Raw genomic sequence first — 17,328 nt, forward strand, 5'->3', positions numbered from 1 at the left:
GAAGTCACGTGGCATGAAACTTCGTTATAACCGAGGTTGCGCGTTCGGTATATCCGAGATCACATACTTTTTCGTAGGACACCTAGGCTAGCGTGCCTGACTAAGTATCCGAAAGCGCTGGAATGTTAGTTCTTATTCCACTTTCTCACTTCAAAAAAGAGCAACCCGAGTTAGTACGCATGCATCTTCGCTATAACCGAGGTCACGTGTTCGTTACATCCAAATCAAGGATCGATCCAGTCATAACGCGAGACTCTCAAATGAACGCGGTAGAGCTAACGCTCTAAAACTGACCAAACAATAAGGTCTGCAAGAGTACACCAGGATGTCTCCAACTGAGAGGCGAGTAAATGCGTAGTAATTAAGTTAGGACTACACTACGCCACTAAAAAAGCGTAACTCTTTCGCAAACGACACGCAAATCATGCTGTGCGCGAAGGAAACAAGTGCACTGTGCTGCGCGAGGGGCATGCAGATGTACACCATATCTGACCGCGTTGCTCTGTATCTTTAGCTATTATTGCCGCTCACGGACACGTGTAACCCCCGCTGTGTGCTGTGTGCAGAGTGACATCAAGAGTGCACAGGAGGCCATCCGGCAGGGCGTGGACGTCTGCAACCGGATGCGCCGCAGGACTTCGGCCGTGGCTCGGATGCTGCTCCGGCCGGACTACAACACCTACACAATGCGTGAGTTATATGCACATGCGGGTGTCCGAACGACACGTCAGGGCACTACGATTATACCTGCTGCAAGGGCTGCATGTATCCATCGCTTCTATTAGCCCCATATGTTGCTTCTATATGTCCCATACGCGGCTACATGGAACCCCTGCGTATGCATTCCACAGGGTCCATTAATGGCAAGCCGTCCGTGTAAATCCAAAAACCGCCACCCCAGCGCCGCTGGTGGAGTGGAAGTCAACTATAGCCTTATACAACTCGAGAGAAAAAGAAAAAAAGAAACAGCGACAGATGCCCTCACAGGATGCCCTTCAGTCCCTCAGGCGTCGACGGATTCTGAGGACGCCGCGGTTAATCCCATTAATGCGTATTGAACCTCTCATATGCCATATCCCGCGTCGTCCCGCTGTAGTAGGTCCAAGCACCGATCGACACCTGGGGGTCCCTTGAGAAAAAAAAAAGCTGCTTTTTTCTTCAGCATTATCTGACGAAAGCGCTCAAGCTGATGTTCCGTGTGAGGAAAAGTGCGAGGAGGATAGAGCCATCTATGTGGCGATCCTCGAACCCGAGCTTTTCTTTGCGATGGATGCTCCCCGAGTCCCCGTAAAGAAGTTGTGACAGCCCAGCGTGCTGAACTGCGACAGCTGCTGAGGCGACATGGACTGCGGAAAGAGCAAGACGCCGATGCGGAAAAAGGCGCGATGATCCAGCGGTGCTAGCAGCCACATTAGACGCAATGCGCAGAAAACGCAAAGCGTGAGAGCAGGGGAGACAGTTGATGACACCCTGCTGTCGGATATTTGTTGCTCGTTTTTGTTTTGTTTTTTGCACAAACAGTAACAGGTGCAGAGAAATATTTTGGCACGCTTTATGCCTGCCAATTTGTTCTTGTATCCGTATTACGTAAAAAAAAAAAAGGACATATATCCCGCAGTGTCACGCCACTTGGGGCATTCAGATGAACTGCCCCAGGGTTGCTTAGAAAACGTGTAATTAAACGAACCTGCATTCTTCCACGACAGCCCTGGTTTGAGCGGCGTATTAGGAGCATGTCTGAATGTTACTGACGTCGCGACAATCTGCTAACCTACCGAGTTTTACGCCAGTCAGAGTTCAGCATATTGGTGCGTATTAACCTTACAGCATAGCTACGGGCCTCTCCCATATTTCTCCACTTACCGGGTTAAGTGGAGAAATATGGGAGAGGCCTTCGCCCTGCAGTGGGTATAATCAGGCTGATGATGATGATGATGATGATGATGATGATGATGATGATAGCTACGGGCATCTTTAACAGGGGTGTGATGAAAGAGTTGTGCACAAGACGAGCTTGCGCTCTCTGGTGACGTTTTCAGAGGAGATCCACGCCGAGCTGTGCTACGCCGAGTGCCTTCTGGAGAACGCCATTCTGACCTTCGTCGAAGACCAGAGCCTGGTGACCTTTATCAAGGGCGGACTCAAGATCCGGTCTTGTTACCAGTCCTACAAGTGAGCCACCTCCCTACCTCTTGTCACTACGTTTTTATGCACTGTTCAGATACGCTAAGCATTTGTGCTTCTTCACAGCGCGTTAAAAACAGAGACGTGAGAAAGCGGCTAAGTGCGTGCAAGTGGACGCGCTGAGCAAGCACACACACGAGTATTTGTGAAGGGAAGTTGGGAAGCTGTCAAAAATAAGTCCCATGCAGCAGTGTCCAGTTAAGATAATTACACGACGCGACTTTACTTCTGAAGCGCTAAGTTAATTTTCATGAAGCTCTCATTAGCGTATCCTGCGCTTTTTTCTTTTTAATTCTCAAAAGGCGCTTTGAAAATTTTCACCAGCATTTATACTTTCCGCGTTTCCAAACTAGTCAGCTACGTCATTTCCGGCATCAAAGTATCGCGGTTTTTTTAGCGCCAAGCCAAACAATATAACGTTTCTCAGGGCGAGCTGAATACTAGAATTGGGTAGAAATAGCATTAGAGACATTTAGCATAACACGTGTCAGCCAGGGTATAGTCCCGTGCGGCATGTTTAGTACCGCGGAAAGAGAAGCGCCCGGTACACTGTAGCGGTGTACCGGGCGCTTCTGACGGGTGACGGGTCACGGTGACGGGTCACGGTGACGGGTCACGCTATGTTCTCTCTATCAAAAAAAAAAAAAAAGAAATGCATAAAACGGCCCTGCGGATGCGTTGCACAATCAATAAATAACTCGGGGTATTGCGAGCTTTGCAAGTCAACACTGTATATAGAATTCCCACTTAGGTCGCCAGCACCACCAGATATCTCCTGATTCCGAGATTATTGAATAAGAAAGAGGAACTCTGGAGTTCGGGGAAAAATTAGAACGGTGACCTTCGGAACTTATTCTACGCACACACGCGCGCGCGCGCGCGCGCGCGCGCACGCACACACACACACACACACACACACACACACACACACACACACACACACACACACACACACACACACACACACACACACACACACACACACACACACACACACACACACACACACACACACACACACACACACACACACACACACACACACACACACACACACACACACACACACACACACACACACACACACACACACACACACACACACACACACACACACACACACACACACACACACACACACACACACACACACACACACACACACACACACACACACACACACACACACACACACACACACACACACACACACACACACACACACACACACACACACACACACACACACACACACACACACACACACACACACACACACACACACACACACACACACACACACACACACACACACACACACACACACACACACACACACACACACACACACACACACACACACACACACACACACACACACACACACACACACACACACACACACACACACACACACACACACACACACACAGAGACAGACAGACAGACAGACAGACAGACAGACAGAACAAAAATATGTGCATTTCACTACATGATACAAATTCTTCTTAACGCCCCTACAAGAACGTGCGCCGTTCAAATATTCAGCTTACAAGGGCGGCACAGTCAAAATGGGTGCCGGGAGTGGCCATTTCTGGAGGAAAACTGCGTTTCTTGAATTGTAAATGCTGTAAACAGAAACCGCTCGCGCACTTGACGTGGCAGTGCGGCTTCTCCGCACTAAGCCTGATAGTGCGGGAAAGCACGCTTGGGGTTCTGCGGTGGTCGGGGAACGGCCTCCTCGGCCGTTGGCACTTCTTGTGCCCAGCTATTTTCGTGCGTGCTCAACCTGCAATTCCCATGCACGCCTCATTAAATTTTCGGAGCGGCCTGGAAATTTGATTTTCTTTAACATCACTTTCGCTTAGTTGGGCGTCGCTACACTACGGGCGTGTTTCTCCGGTATCCTCGCGGAGCATTAGCACATAATTATAAATGCCACAGACTTTCGAAATTTTACAGGGACGAATTTGTTTGGCTTGCAGCATTACAGCACAAATTGGCTTGCTTCAGCTAGTACCGTACGTGCGAGCGCAGATCACTTCACCGTGCGAGCGCAGATGCATCTAAAGGGGGGCTCCAAAGCACTTTCTACGCGCCGCGATGCCAACGCCGGCGTCACGTCACGGCAGGCGTCGCAAAAAGGGAATGCCTCTTCATGTGCCTGATACTAGCTCCCTCACCCTCTTGCGCTGACTGCGAAAATTGCAAACAGTGAAGAAAAGAGCAGGAGAGAGCTGAAAGGCACCCAGTCTGCGAAGAAAAGGAGCAGGGGGAGCTAAGTGGACTTCAGGACAAGAAGAAAAACGTAGGGGACAGCCACGGTCCCTTCCTATCGTTGTAAACCCCTCTCTAGTTTCCTATGGGTGTAGCGCGCTCGATCACGCGGCAAATATCTGGCAGGGACAGATCAGAGCGTCAGCGCTCTCGATGCTCGCGTCAGGTGCCTTGCGCATGCGCAGACCGGCTTCGGCTGACGCGCGCGACGACGTTGGCGCGGCAGCGCATGACGCGTGTGTGTTTGGAGTTGGGGCTTAACGCAGCAATATGATGATATGCGCTTTCTCAGTTGAATAAAAAGGCACCATTTCGGATCATTTAACCTCGCAACCAAAATTACGGAGGATGCGAAAACTAATATTTATTAGCTATGCAGCTCCATGCTGTTTGAACAAAGTAAATGAGACCTGTTCTGTTCTACAGGGTTTATTTGTATAGTAGCTTCAGGGGCTGCGGTTAACCTCCCTGCCTTTCCTCCTCATCTTCCTCCTCCTCCTCCTTCAGGGGCTGGAAAAGAGGTTTAAGCATGACAACCGTTCATGCAAGCCACTGTTGCTCATTGCCTTAAGAGCGAGAAAAGCTGGTTGTAGCTTAGATTCGGACAGTTGGGTATAAATATGAACTTGCTTCTATTTTTGCAGAGAATGCATGCAAATGCTGGCAACAAGGAACTGGGAGAGTTCAAAAGAGAAGGAACACTTCGAAAGCGGTGTTCACCTGGGCGTCGGAGCATTTAACTTGGTGAGATACGGTTTCTCTGTTAATTTTACAGAAATCGTGGAAGTGGCATGAATTCTGCAGCTGCTATCACCATATTATTGGCATTATCAACAATGTTAGAATTGGTTTGGTGATGAGGCACAGGTGTGGAGGACAGGAAGGTAAAGCTGCATTTTATCATTTGATTCCAGCTGATATCTCAACTCCCAACACGGATCTTGAAGCTCTTGGAGTTCATAGGATTCTCCGGAAACAAGGTGGGTTTTTTTACCCGTAACAAAGTGTACTGCAGCCTAAATGACCAACAAAGTTTGATCGCTGTACTTTAGTGGATCAAGTAGGTCTAGGACTACATGTTTTTCGAATCATTTATTAGATAGCCAATCCTAAAAAGTGTTCAAAGTCAGTGGCAATACTTACTGGGAGAAAATAGAGCTTACTGTGTTGCTATGAGCCTTATATTTTAGAATATACACAAGATAAACTATGTCTGTAATATTGTGGCAAGGATTAAAAAAAGAAGGGGACACATGTCAATAACCATTCAAAAAATTTGCCTTGAAATGTTTGTTACCTGTGCCAAATGTTCAGACCAATTTTGAAAAATAAAAAAAAAAAAAATATTTCAATGTTGACAATTGGAGCATATGCCAAAAAAAAAAAACTAACCATAAAGAATTATAGTTTCACACTTCATTATTGCAACACTTAAATTTTTTTTTTGTCTTTATATCTTCATATCTTTTTATTTGCTGTAGGTCAGCTTAGTATCTAAGAGTTACAAAGTGAAACACAGTTGGAACCATTTGGAATGATTTTAAGCATGTTCTAGCATATTACAGTTGGCATTGGGCTTATCAAGAAACCATTAACATTGGGTTGCATAAAGCACATTATTGTGGGAATAACTGCAATTGTAAAAAAAATCACCTTATTGACCCTACATTTTGTAAGACTTCACAGTTGTCGCTCAAAAATATTACATCACAGGTGCTGGGGTTGCGAGAACTAGAAGAAGGCTGCATGATGCAAGACTACCTCCGTGGGCCTTTGTGCAGTATTGTGCTTGTGGCATATCACACGTTTGTCCTCTACATCCTAGGTGAGAATCACATGTGTTTGTGTATACAGCATAGTTAAGACCATCACGTTGTGGGGGACACATTGCAGTAATTTATGCTGTCAAAGCATGTGAAAAGCAATAAATGTTGCGCAAATTATACACTAACAGTATAGAAAGCTTGTGCAGTTGAACCTTGGGTTTGAACCAAGATATATACTGAACTCATAGGGGATCTCTAAGTGGTTCGATATATTGAGAATTTGATGTATGAAAATAACAATGTATAAGCTTATGTGTAACCTCAAAGTAAGAATACAATGCAGTCATGTTAGTGGCTCACTTCAGCAACAGGCCACCTGCTGACATACTAGCGGAGCACCACTAGTTAGGAGAATCTAACCTGTTCCGCATCTGTGTGGAAGCTGACATCATAAGATGGTAAGTGCCCTATAATCACACTATAAGTACCCTAGAGGTACCATTACCAGAACACTATAAGTACAATAATTCATCATTAAAATTAAGATCCAGTGAAGGTGAGGCTTTCAGCAGCAAGGCCATAGGAGGCAAGGGCTGCTGGTAGCCATTGGTCAAGTTGGCTTTAATGCACGGCAAAAGAGTTGATCAAAATGAGTACAAGAGACCAAGTGCCACCCTCAAGTAGACCCACGCTCACTTCATTACACGGTTCCATGGCTGCAACCTTAACAGCTTGTGCCTAAGGCTGATGTGTCTCTAAACATGAAAACTGGTCAAAGAATATTGTTTGGGGAATTAATGCCACTTGGCAGGGTAACACCACACAGTTTGATGTGATGGAACAAGTAGCAGTAGTAGATGTTTGATTATTTTCTGTATAATTCTGTATGTCTGGTACAACCAGTTATTTGAAATATCTGGGTTCCATTTATCTGGGTTGAGCTGTACTCGCACTTAGTACTCGGCTTGATCTTTACAGAACAGAAGGAAATTGAGGCAGCTAGTTACAGTAAATGTTTTTGTCTCTTTCATATCTGTGCTCTTTGAATAACAGAAATGTGCCTTATCTGTGTGCGGCTCACAAATGAAAGTTTTATAGTCCTTTGGCAAGCAAGGCTTATTGTTCATGTGTTCCATTGCAGGACTTGGTGATGGAGATCTCGAACTGTCAGAGAGGCTAGTGAAAGGACTTCTACATAAATATCCAAAGGTGAGTTGGGCACAACTAATTGCTTCTTTCTTTTGGTTTACCCGAACAAGTTTGACCAGAGGATTATTTGATTCTGAATTTGTACTTTTGTGCCGAATGACTGTGATGGCCCCTTCTTGATAAAGTTACTTTCCTTTCAGGGTGTACTCAGCTTGTTTTTCAATGCAAGGATGCACCAGGTCAAAGGCCAGATAGAAAATGTAAGTCACTTTGTTCAGTTTTCACGGACATTCTTATAAAAACTAATATTATCACACCAGGTTTACACTGAGCACAAACTCACTGATCCTAGCACTTTCAGGCACTGTCTGAAATCCTCTTGAAAGAAATTTGCTCTTGCACAAATGCATTTATGCAAGACTTAGAGAAGTCATGAGGTCAGGTGTGCAATGCAGAACACCAACGAATACTTTTTAAGGCGAATGCCTTTAATTGGCTCATGCTCGCGGCCACGATTGTGTCTCCATCCTTCCGGCATTCCGTAACAGTTTTGTTAAGTGGGAACTAATAAAGATAGGAGAAAAAGAACGGTTGCATCAAATAGACAAGAAAAAATTAACCTAGAAGCCAAGTTTGATGACTGTAGAATAATTAGTTAATTAATCATACAGGGTCTTGAATAATTGGGGGCTGGGATTTAAAAAATTCCTATGCAAAATCTACTACCCCATTCCAGCTGAAATAACGTTCACAAAGTAGCAAAATATCGTCTACGTTGGCGCGCTTGCCTCGCTACCCGACAGATGACGCATCATGTTAAAATAGCTTTTCGACACTCTTCTGCGAAAATTGTGCACGCCGCCGAGAGCAGTCTTTTTCTCGATTTCGGAAAATCTAGGCAAGTACCGATGTTGATCACTTATCAGATAACGTAGACGATATTTTGCTACTTTGTGAAAGTTATTTCAGCTCGAATGGGGCAGTAGATTTTGCATAGGAACTTTTTAAATCCCAGCCCCCAAATATTCAAGACCCTGTAGTAAGAAATGTCGAAATTGCGTTGAAATAATGCAGACAACGATATAGCCACAGGAACTGTGTGACGTCACATTCTCCGGAAATCATCTCCGGCCATATCTAATAACAGGAACTGACGTCACGATGACGCCAAATATGACCATGATGACCTAACTGGTGATGAAATTTCATGAGAAAAGAAATTTGATTATAAATCATTTAACAGTTGTAGGCAAAAGTGATCCATGTACAGTAATGTCTCGTGCATCAATAACAAGAAGAAGAATGCAACAAAAAGTTGCTATGTTCCTTTAAATGAGTACTTGAAAAAGCGGGTGATCGCATAACTTTTTTTTTTACACTGAAAACTCATTTGTAAAGCTGACACAGCGTAAAGTTACTCAAACAAAGAAATCGCTGCTAGCTGTGACACGATTCCAGAAAGAGCTGCAAAGTCACAGCGTACACAGTTGTCTATGCAGTATATGAGATGGTCCATGCAGCCTTGAATTTTGTGGTTAGTCATAAGTACCATACTGGAGTGTTTATTACCTGAGCTGTAGGTGTATTGCTGAAGAGCCTTATGTCAAGATCTAATGGTCGTCTTTTCTTTGCAGGCGATAAACCAGTATTATGAAGCTATTGAAGCACAAAATGAGTGGATTCCATTCCATTATATTTGCTACTGGGAGTTGCTGTGGTGTCATTGGTAAGTGTTATGTGTTCTGTGACTATGAAAATTTCACACTATTTTGAAATGATCACATATGGCAGGGGCTGGTAAAAAGTGCTTTATTATGGAATTCGGTATATACTGATTTCTTTTTTTTGCCATGGTGTTCAAGAAAGCAATTTCTATATTCAGTTATAAATCAAGCAAGTCCACCATGTGGTGAATGAAATGTTTATGTCATCTAAAGTTCTCGATGTTTATGCAGGTGCGAAATAGAGCTGTGCGATACACTCGGCATATTAATGTCTTGCGGCTAAGCATACATCTTGTTAAGTTTGGCCTCTGTGTATTGGACCGGACTACAGAACTCTTATACCTTGTAAACTCAATAAAGTAGTCTACATGTTTTTCGCTGGTTACTAAGGGGAATATGTCAGTGAGTCAGTCGCATCTCACGTCTTTGTGGAACACATGATAATGGAGCAGTTGTACTAACTCTTCTGTGAACAAAACTGCAAACAGCTTTAGGTGTGACTGGGACCGAGCCATCGAAACAGCGGACATCTTGCGCAAGGGTTGCCGGTGGTCGAAGGCCACCTATGTCTACATCCAGGCCTCCTGCCTCTATGCCAAGTACAAAGAAGGCAACACTGAACTCATGGAAGAGATTGCTAACCTGCTCAGGTAGGGCTGCATATTCGCGTGTTTCACGGCCTATAGAGGGCGCCACCAGGCATACAATATGGCGGGCAACTGGATGATCGCGGCTGCCTCACAGCTCCCACGCATCCATTTTTGAAAGGTTTTTCTGGCTTGGTATGAAATGCCTGTGCATTTATTTTTTTATATTTGTGGTGCGCATCGAAGGCACTGACAATATACCAATGTGCCCCACTACTCGACGAAACCGAAAGTGCGTGAAGGAAGTAAATTTAGTGCAAAAGCCGGATACACAAAATATTGCAGCGTAGGATAATCGCGGTCGAGCGGTACAAAGACCTTGCTCCCACCTTGATGTTTTATTTAATGAATATTGCAATTACCTGTAGCGCTACTCTGTTATTATAAATGTTGTGCGGCTCAGGATGGAGCAACATTGTTTTTTTTTTTTTTCAGCCACGCCGACCTCGCATTTAACAGACAAGCATAGTGTGCGATGTTAGTGAGCGTCAACTGATGACCGAAATTCGCAGCTCCCTTTCCCCACTGTGAGGTTCACCGCAACTTTGGCATATAAGGTTCAATCCGCAGGTTTTCACGTGATTACTACAACAAAAGTCAGGCCGGGATCCGCGGCACTGACTACGGTCCAAGGTCAACTTCGCTAATCAATTTTCCTTCAAAATGAAATTTATCATTTACTTGTATTTCCAGCTACCAGCTGTATGAACGCAAGCTGATGTAACACATTAAAAAATGCAGTATGTAACTTTTAAATGCACGCACATACTGTTTTCGCCAACGCTCAAACTAATTAAGAATTTGCAGATGTAAGCTGTTAGCGCAGCGAACCTCGTGGATGTTCGATCCCGATGTAATCGGCTTTATTTATAATTGCTGACCACTTCAAATAATATTTGGGAAAGAAAGGTGAATGTGCGCAGTCATCTCGTCGAGCTTGAACCTCCCAATAAAAGCGCAAGGCATAATATTGTCCGAACAAAGCTCTAGTGAAAATGTTGTGGTGAATGAAGACGAGATGTTCCTTACCAAATAATAAATCTACACAGTGGGCAGTGACTTCTATGATTTATAAAAAGAAAGCAGTGGAGCGTATACCGTTTTCAGCAGAACATATTTCGCTCTCTAAGCAAAGTTTGCTTATACATACTCTGTGTTAGAACAATCTCTTTTTCAATTATACTGTTCCCCCTTTGTCATCCTGAACGCTGAAGTTGCACAATTTAATACAAAAGGTTGAGTCATGACGCCATGAGGTTAATACAAACGCTCACCACTCGCCACTCATAAAACTTCGCACTCAACCAAAGTCTATGCATCGCTAACGACTCGATCGATAGATTGTTTCCTTATGAAGCAAAATACTTTTTTTTTTGTCAGAATTAAGGTTCCTCTCACTAACGAAGTAACTCTGATGGTAATCTGGCTGGTAAATCAATTGGAAAATACTTACAAGCACCGCACATAACTAGAGAAAGAATGCCGAAAGCCATCGCCGGTCGCTGCTGCTACAGCCGATCATCACGGAGACAGAGACACTTTTCACCATGTGGCGGTGCCTCAGTCTATAAAACATGCGAATAACTCCTCATTTCGTTTTTAAGGAGGGCTCAGAATTGTTCATGGAAAGAATGTTGCTTAGAAACTTGAGGACAGAGGAAAATGTTCAGAGAACATTGATCACTTGCCTTAGTATGTTATTGTGTATTCTTTATTTATGCTTGATGTGTCATGTTTATGCTTCAGAAATGCTTACTAGGAGACTCGAGGCTGTCAATAAATAATTGGATGAGTTATCAAATGGACAGATAAAGAAATAAATAAACAAGAGTCGGAGCACAGAGAACTAAAGATGGAGAAAGTACAGTAGCAGAACTAAACAGTATATATCGAGGGTCGAATAAAGGGTAACTATGTAAGCTTTTTAAAACAAAAGGAGCATCCTAGGCCAACAAAACCATCTGAGGGCTGCTTCTTGGGCCTACTAATTAGCACTGCTAACTAATGCTGATAATTAATATCTAATTAAAGGCTAATACTTAGAAACAATGCACAATGTCCATACAGCAGTGGTATCACACCAACTCTTCTGGGTACTCGAGTATGCCCCAAGATTTCTATCAGCCTAAAAAGATAACTCGCACAATAAAAAGCTTCCATGTGAGACACGTCTCAGAGGACAAAACTCGCTTTGCTCTAGAGTTATTTCCCAGATGAGGGTCAGAAAATATAAGTCAGCAGTTGGTAAATAAAGCTGCGTAGGTACCCTAGTGCAAATATAGCAGCCAGCTGTTTTTTGAGACAAGCTACAATAAACTGACACCTTGTTCTTGAAGCTAGCACCTAATAAGTTTTAACTGTTGTTTATTTTTCAGAATGGAACAAAACACTGCAGACTAAGGACTCTCAACAGTTGTCAGTCGATTTTACTGGTTTAAGACATTCCGTCTTTTGTAAAAACTTGGTTGCATTTAGCTAGGGCACTTCGTACATAACAAGACAGCATGAAGGAAGGACTGACAAAAGGTGTTATTTGCAGTTGTAAAAGTACTGCTGTTGTAAAACGTTTGGCGATAAGCATGCTTTAAAATATTTTGTCGGCCGGTCTCTGTTCAGTTCCGTATTTGGCTCATTTCTTAGGCAAAGCTGCCAATATATATGAATGCGATGTCATGCTTGTGACTTGTTCTTTTCAGGCAAGCTCCTGGGCTCAAGCAGAAAATTGCTGGCAAATCAATCCCAATTGAAAAATTTGTAGTCAAAAAGTCTCAAAAGTTCTTTGACAATGGCCAGAGGCTCACTCTGCCTGTCGTGGTAAGTCAAGTCTAAACACTACACTTGATAGTATGCATGCTGTGCTACATAAGAGAGCAAGAAGCAATGTCTCAGTTGCATATCTAGATTGCAATAGTTTGCCAAGTTACCACTAATGAAAATATACATATGTAGAAGCTTGTACAGCTTCCTGCTGAAGTGGCACTGAAATGATGCTTCATCTATTCCATATTGCATCTTCAGGAAATGACCTCAATGCACTCGATTACCTTCGAAAAATTGTACCAGTGCACATAGGGCTTCACTATACTGTGTGTCCTTAAAGGTAATGGTTTTGGGGCTATTTCAGTGTATGCAGACATATCAGAGATGTGAATCGGAGCTGCCATAGCTGAAACTGATTATACACACAACAATGTGGTTGCTCAGCACATGGTAACTGCTAATTATTTCATTAAACTGAGAGCTCCCATAGTGTGACGAAGCCCTTAGCTTCATGGACATCCACAGGGTGCTCACAGTCCCTTCCCTGAGTCATCAGTGGATTCAAGCTTGCTTTGTTTTCAGGAAATCATGTACATGTGGAACAGCTTTCCTATGATCGGGCGTAACGAGAAGCTGCTGCTGCAGATCTTGGGACTGGTTGAGAACGCCCTGCCCGAAGTCTCCCGAGAGAAAGGTCATACCGTGTTGCACGTCTTTTCCTTGCCTCACAGCCAAAGGACCAAACATCTAGTTCTAAATTTGTGCCTGCTTTTTTCTCCTCCATGCTACAGAGATGGACGAGCGGTACGTCGATGACTACTGTCTGGCGATGTTGCTGAAGGGTGTGTGTATGCGCTACATGGGCCACCCGCTGCAGTCCGAGGAGTGCTTCTTGGAGGTTTTCAAGTAGTGAGTTCAGCTTCCCCTACGCTTTAAATGATGGTAGCTTGATTGGTGTTTAATGGCACAAGTGCGAATTGACCTAAAAGTGCCAGGGCTATTGTAATTGGCCTTCTCAAGGTGGATCAGAGATAGGTAGGCTTTCCCCAAGCATTACATCCCTGAAATTAGCACTGTTCCAGTGTTTCTAAATGCCCTCAAACTGGGGGTGGAGTGCTTTTAGTTAGTGCTAGAACCATCCCATTAACCACTTTTTCCTGAAGTGGGTAAATGGCGGCATGCACAGCCATGCTTTTTCTTCCTGACACTTTCTGCTGAACAGCTGAACAGCACAATAACAGAAAAAAAAAAGATGCAAGAAAGACAAATTATCGAGAACTTAATCTGAGAACACTTATTATGAGTAAATAAGGTTTCACTCTTAGTGGGAAGAAATACAATTTCCTTGTCTGAGAAAGACACAGGTTGCATGCTTATGCAAGCGCTTTTTTTTTGTTTGATAAAATGTTGAAAGACGATGATTTTCAAAGTAAGGTAGATCACTAGCGTTATCACAGTGCTCAAAATCTGGTTTACAGTCATAGCAGTATTGGCAGCAAATACATGCCGATTGATAGGATAGGATAGGGAATACGTTAAATTCTCTAGGAAGGTCTTGTGCTAGTAGCAGAAGAGGTTCATCTTCCGTCTTCTCACAGGGTCAGTTTATACTTCTTGCACATAGTTGCAGTGTTTGTGCAAGTGGTACTTTAGGCATCTATTCATGTACGCTTTATTCCTTTGACTTGCAGTATTCAGTATATTGGTAAAATGTGGTAATTATGCTGCTTCCACACTTTCACCCACAGCCAAGACCAGATCCTGGAGGACACATACTTGCTGCCTTTTGCCGCTGCTGAGCTGGGCTTCTTGTCAATGCAGCAGCAGCAATACACAAAGGCCAAGGAGTGGCTGGACCAGGCCAGGTAATTACCAACCTGTGCTTGCACCACATCAAAATAGAGAAGCAAGCTTTAACGATGGGGATGGAAAGGTGGGGAGGCTAACCAGAAGAAAGTGTTATCTTGCACAAAGGAGCAGGGAAGAGAGGTCAACAAAGGTAAGGAGAAAAGTGAGGAGAGTTAAAAATGAGCATCAAATAGTGAGCCAAGAAGGTAAGTGTAAATTTCTCCCTAGACCTCTGAAGCAGCATTTTTTCCCTGTAGACTGAAACTTGATTGAAAATAAGTGGTGAAAATAAAGTATTCTTTTTTTAAACATATTTTTCAAACCTAGGAAATTCAGAAAGGACTAAGCAGTTTATTGTAAATTTTTGCTACTTATATTTTCCAACTGTTGTTGTATATACTATGCTCACCAGCTAGCTCACCAGCTACCTCCCTCTCCTTTCACCTGATGTTAAATATGCCTTCATTGCTGTTTGTGTGGTTTTCAGTTGCATGATGATTACGTTGTAGCAAAATGCAACTCAGATTTAAGACATCCTTTTCTTCTCTAATAGTTGCATTCTATATATTTATTTGGTTCGTTTTGTAACAAGGTGCCAATTATCTTCATTACAGCATGTGCAATTATCCCCGTCATATATATGGGAGTATCAGCTTATTCTTCCTTTGGCAGCTCACTTCTTACCACCAGGACCAGTTGTTATTTGGTGAAAATAGGCATAAAGAACTTGACTTCAGAGCAAAATAAATCAAAGTGATTAGTACCGAATTCGTTGCTAAAATATATTATACAATGTGTGCACTTAATGTCCCCACGTGTGTCTCGAGAAAAGTTTTTTCATTTAGTACAAAAAAAAGAAAAAATTAATAGTGGTTTAGCTCTGGTTAACCCTAGTTGGATTGCGAAAGCAACGATGAAAGCTTCTTTTGACTGCTACATTATTCCTCTATGTGCCTGCGTGTCGTAGGGGTAATGAGAATGCAAACGGTTCTGGCAGGCTGATTCTGATATCACCCTTCTGTATGAAAGGAGCGACCAGAGTTGGCAGCTCCTGTCTATGGCATAGGGGTAACGTGAATTCAAATGTCATTGGCAGGTTGATCTTTTTATGAGGGACCACGGACACGGCACACAGCGACTAGCAGTTAGACTTGGCTTAGTATTGCTTTCGCAATAAAATATCATCTGGAAAGATATCCCATGGTCTTGGCCTTTACCAGGACTGTGTAATTGGCACTTAATTGAAGGTACAGGAATGACACAGTGATAAAGTGATGGAAAAAAATGCAAATTGTTGCACGTGTTAAAGGGCCATTGCTTGGGATATGGAATACATAAAAAGGAAAGCTATTGATATAGGATTGAAATCAGCATAGTAAGCACTGAAATTGCAAAAAGGTTCAAGCAATAATACCAAATGTGGGCATGAAAGATTCGGAGAGCTACGAGTACTGCTATTCATGAATTTGGCGAAGCATCTGCAACTTTGCTTCTTTCGTTCCAATAACTGCTATAGTGTTCTGTTGTATACTCTCATTGAAAATGGCTAATTCTTTTTCTTTTGATCTACCAACAGAAACAACTACCGCGACTACTTGCTCGAATCTCTCGTGCACTTCCGAATTCACTCAGCGCTCAAGACGCTCCGTACCGGAGGCCACCTTTCCCCACGGTCTGACCCAACGACACCGTCGCCTACAAACTCGCCGTTTCCATCACCCTTGAACACACCTACACATGGCGTCATGGTCAACGGAAGCTTTCCGTTCTTGAGCACCAGTCCAGGAATCACCAAGAAAGTGATGCACGCCCCCATTCCAAACGCCGGCGAGGAAGGCATCGTCGGTGCTGATTGAGACTCTACGGCCAATCTCAAAGAAATGCCTCAACACGTGACGGCACACAACGTTCAGCATGCTTACTTAGCCAGCGACAGCTGGGTGTGAAAGCACCTTCATTTTTTTTGGCTTGATGGCTCGATTGTGCAAAGGCCGGATCAAAGTCAAGCCTAAGGCAAAGGAGGCTAAAGAGTGTGTGGCAAAACTCGTCGCGGCTATAAACTTCGATCACCGCAATCATTCCAACTCTGTGATCAGAGTGATGGCACTCGTCTACTTTTTCTTTCATTGTTCAACATGTTATCCGCACCTTTTGTGCTCTGATGTTGGCACAAGAGAGAGCATTGTTTTGTGGAATAGCAAGCATGCTGAGAAAAGTATACTTTATCCGCATTTGTGCTGTCTCCCTTCGTGCAATGGCATGCTTGACTGGCACCAAATAGTGCCCACGAACCAACTGTGAAAAATCGCTGCGCTTCCTGGTATGTGAAAAAGAAAAAAAAAATGTCACTGTTGTTGCAGCAAACGGTCCTTGAAGATTGTATGTTCTGGAAAGGCTTAAGGTCTCGGCTGATACTGAGGAAACAGAGGAGAGCTGCGATTTCTGTAATGAGCTGAAGATTGGATCTGTAGCCTTTCAGCCATCAAACTACACAGCACCAGATAGCGCATTCTTGAGCTTTAATTTTGATGTCTGGAGAACTACACCCTACAGGACACAAATAATTGCTACATTTGAGTCAACAGCAGTAACTAAGTAAAGCGCTAATTAAAGATGAAAACACCTGCAGGTTTCTATTCCATCAGACAAGTGCATTACACTTTAAAGACTCCTTCTGTGACAAGGGCACTGCAGTTTCTTTTAAGATGTGTATGCGTACTTAATGTTTAAATCTGGAACCCTCTTGCACCCAGGGTAATCTCACTTATGCACAAATCACTAATTTGACAAACGATCACTAGCTGTTTGAAGTTAGTTTCTAAATAACGAATCCTCTCAGTGTATCATGAGGCAAGGCTAACTGGAGCACAATATGGAAATTCATCATTATAAAAATTGCACAAATGAAAAGCATGTGCATTTAAGACAGTGTCTACATATACGCACTGTCTGATGCCCCCCTCCCCCCTTTTT

At 43.5% G+C, this 17,328-nt stretch overlaps 1 protein-coding gene across 3 annotated transcripts in view; it reads left to right on the forward strand.

Annotated features, from left to right (window-relative positions):
- LOC146182200 (tetratricopeptide repeat protein 39B-like) overlaps positions 1 to 16,211 on the forward strand; it is a 124,685-nt gene extending 108,474 nt beyond the window's left edge. For all 3 annotated transcript variants that reach the window (XM_084577228.1, XM_084577227.1, XM_084577229.1), the window contains 14 exons: positions 567 to 690; positions 2,040 to 2,172; positions 5,106 to 5,205; positions 5,376 to 5,441; positions 6,175 to 6,286; positions 7,369 to 7,436; positions 7,577 to 7,636; positions 9,011 to 9,102; positions 9,589 to 9,750; positions 12,444 to 12,561; positions 13,090 to 13,201; positions 13,299 to 13,416; positions 14,256 to 14,372; positions 15,932 to 16,211. In XM_084577228.1, the coding sequence (XP_084433354.1) occupies positions 567 to 690; positions 2,040 to 2,172; positions 5,106 to 5,205; positions 5,376 to 5,441; positions 6,175 to 6,286; positions 7,369 to 7,436; positions 7,577 to 7,636; positions 9,011 to 9,102; positions 9,589 to 9,750; positions 12,444 to 12,561; positions 13,090 to 13,201; positions 13,299 to 13,416; positions 14,256 to 14,372; positions 15,932 to 16,211 (1,662 nt within the window). The remainder of the gene's footprint in view (positions 1 to 566; positions 691 to 2,039; positions 2,173 to 5,105; positions 5,206 to 5,375; positions 5,442 to 6,174; positions 6,287 to 7,368; positions 7,437 to 7,576; positions 7,637 to 9,010; positions 9,103 to 9,588; positions 9,751 to 12,443; positions 12,562 to 13,089; positions 13,202 to 13,298; positions 13,417 to 14,255; positions 14,373 to 15,931) is intronic.
- Positions 16,212 to 17,328: the final 1,117 nt, after the last annotated feature.

Source organism: Amblyomma maculatum, chromosome 8 (genome assembly GCF_055883805.1).
Source record: "Amblyomma maculatum isolate TAMU_Amacu chromosome 8, ASM5588380v1, whole genome shotgun sequence".
Taxonomy (NCBI): Eukaryota; Metazoa; Arthropoda; class Arachnida; order Ixodida; family Ixodidae; genus Amblyomma; species Amblyomma maculatum.